Here is a 2,575-nt window from a genome sequence, read left to right on the forward strand (position 1 = left end):
AAGCTGCTCCACTGATGATTCTATCAAGTGGGAAAGTTGTTGGAAACTTAGGTGAGCAATGGAAGTAGGTGCGTGATAATAGAGTGAAGAAATCTGGGAATCAAGTGGATCAAGATAATAATAATTCTGGGAAAGAAATAGTCCCAGTAGAAGCTGTGCAAATTAATAACAAATTTGCTACATTGTCGGAAAATTCTGGAGATAATGAAGCAAATAATCAGCTGGCATTGGTAGATCAAAGCAGAGGTAGTAGTCCTACACCTAAAAGAGTTGGGAGAGAATCAAACAAAGTTGATGAAGTAATTGTAAAGGAGAGACAGCTGGCAATAGTTGATCAAGGTAATGTCGTGGAAAGTCCTACACTTAGCTCAATCAAAACTGGGAATTTAAATGCAGCAGCAGTATCTTTCAATCCTAATGCTACTGTTGAAGTGGCTAAGGTAGGTGCGAGTCTTACTCCAAAAGATAAAGGGCCTAAGGAATCAACTTCACAATGGGTTAGTAGAGTGTTTGCTGCACACAATGTTACCACAAACCAATCCTGTCAAGAAATCCCATTTCAATCTCTTGATACAAGTGTTATTCCGGAACAGGGAATTCAAAGAAAACGTGTGAATTTCCAAGAAGGTAAATTTTGGAGTGAACAAACTGAAGAGGAATCTGATGAAGGTGAATTCCTAGAAGGTCATGAAGATGTAGAGGAAGTACAAGAAGATGATCCAGAAGTGGAAGAACAAAGTGTTAAGGCCAAGAGTAATTGAGTTGAGGTGCAAGGTGTTGATGAAGGCAATACTGATGAGCATGTTGTTGACAAAGCTTCTATCCAATCACAAACCACTAGCCATAATCCAGCTCCTATATCTAACCAAATCGTTACTCATAATCCTAATTCTAACACTAGCTCCACAAAGAATAATGCTACAGTAGACCCTACCAAATTTTCCAACCTCATATCCCAGCCAATTGACCCAGGTGATCAACATGACAGTGCATTGAAGGAAAGGGTAAATGATACACAGAAGAATTTTGAAGTTGCTTGCCCAGGTAATAGAGTAGTAAAGTTAGCAGTTAAGGAAGGAGTACTAAGTCCAAAAAATACAGTTGCTACAACTGGATTGGTGCAGCACGACAATATTAGCAAGGACTTGATGGTTGAATCAACAAAGAATTAGATTATAGGACACGATCACCATGAAGGAGAAGAACAGGATCAACAAGCGAAAGGAAAGGATATGGATGAAGAATCGACTGATCAGAACTTCATGAACGTGGAAAGACAAGGTGGATTCTCCAGGCAAATTGAAAAAGGGAAATCTACTGGGAGGGGTAAAAGAAAACAAGCTAAGGATAATTATGGGGTGCAAGCTCCTGGAGTTCAAACGAGAAGAACCATATCCAAATTACTAATCTAATGATGAATGCTTTGATTTGGAATATCAGGTCAGTCAATATGATGCAGGCCTTTGAGAGAGTCATTACAATGGATAGGCAGTACCAATTCATTTTATTGCCTTAATGGAGCCGAAACAACAAGCAAAGAAGATGGATCAACATAGAAGGAGATTGGGTTTTGAACAAGCAGTGATTAATGTTTCCAACAAAATATGGGTATTCATTGGCGAGAGATATGATTTTGAAATCCTTTTTAATATGGAGCAACAACTAACCTTGAAGCTAATTGATACTGATGAACACAAGGAGTTTATAATTACGTTAGTGTATGCCAAATGCGATGCAATAGAAAGAATTGAACTATGGGATACTCTTTATGCTTTAGCAAGTGATATGACATTGCCATGGCTAGTTGGAGGAGACTTCAACGTAATTTGGGATGAAGAAGACAAATTTGGGGGGCTTCCAGTTCATATTAATGAGATTGATGTCTTCAGGCATTGTGTTAATACATGTAATTTATTTGATCTTGGTTTTAAAGGAAGTATATATACTTGGTGGAATGGGAGAGCTAAGGAAGATTGTATATTCAAAAGACTAGATAGTTGTTTGGGTAATACGGAACTTCAAGAATTCTGGCCAGCTTTGGAGATCAATCACCTATCCAAAATTGGATCTGATCATTGTCCAATGCTCCTAAGTTGTAATCCAAGCATTGCTCCAATTAAGAAAGCATTCAGATTTCTCAATTTCTTGTTGAAATATGACACCTTCTTAGACATTGTTCGAGAAAACTAGCATGCAGATTTTCATGCCAGTCTATTCATTATGTTTAACGTCAAGATGAAGAAACTGAAGAAAGCCTTATCTTTATGGAGTAAGGCAATGTTTGGGGATATTTTTCAGAAAATAGCAAGCTTGGAGGAGGTAGTCAAGGTACATGAAGCTCAATTTGAACTCAACCCTACCATTCAAAATCGGGAAAGATTCCAAAAGGTGCAAGCTAAATTAATTCGTGTATGGGCATTAGAGGAAGATTTCTGGAAACAAAAGGCAGGTATGGCATGGTTCAAGGATGGAGATAGAAACACAAAACTATTTCATGCTCATGTCAATGGGAGGAGGAAAAAGCTGCAGCTTAAAAGAATACAAGATAGTGAAGGAAATTGGATTGAAGATAAAG

The 2,575-nt window shown here is 38.0% G+C and overlaps 1 protein-coding gene across 1 annotated transcript; it reads left to right on the forward strand.

The window, feature by feature from the left end:
- Positions 1-1,515: 1,515 nt before the first annotated feature.
- Positions 1,516-2,190, forward strand: LOC109218927. The gene has a single exon (XM_019383323.1). The coding sequence runs from the start codon at positions 1,516-1,518 to the stop codon at positions 2,188-2,190; it is 675 nt and encodes a 224-aa protein (XP_019238868.1).
- Positions 2,191-2,575: the final 385 nt, after the last annotated feature.

Source organism: Nicotiana attenuata, unplaced genomic scaffold, assembly GCF_001879085.1.
Source record: "Nicotiana attenuata strain UT unplaced genomic scaffold, NIATTr2, whole genome shotgun sequence".
Lineage (NCBI taxonomy): Eukaryota > Viridiplantae > Streptophyta > Magnoliopsida > Solanales > Solanaceae > Nicotiana > Nicotiana attenuata.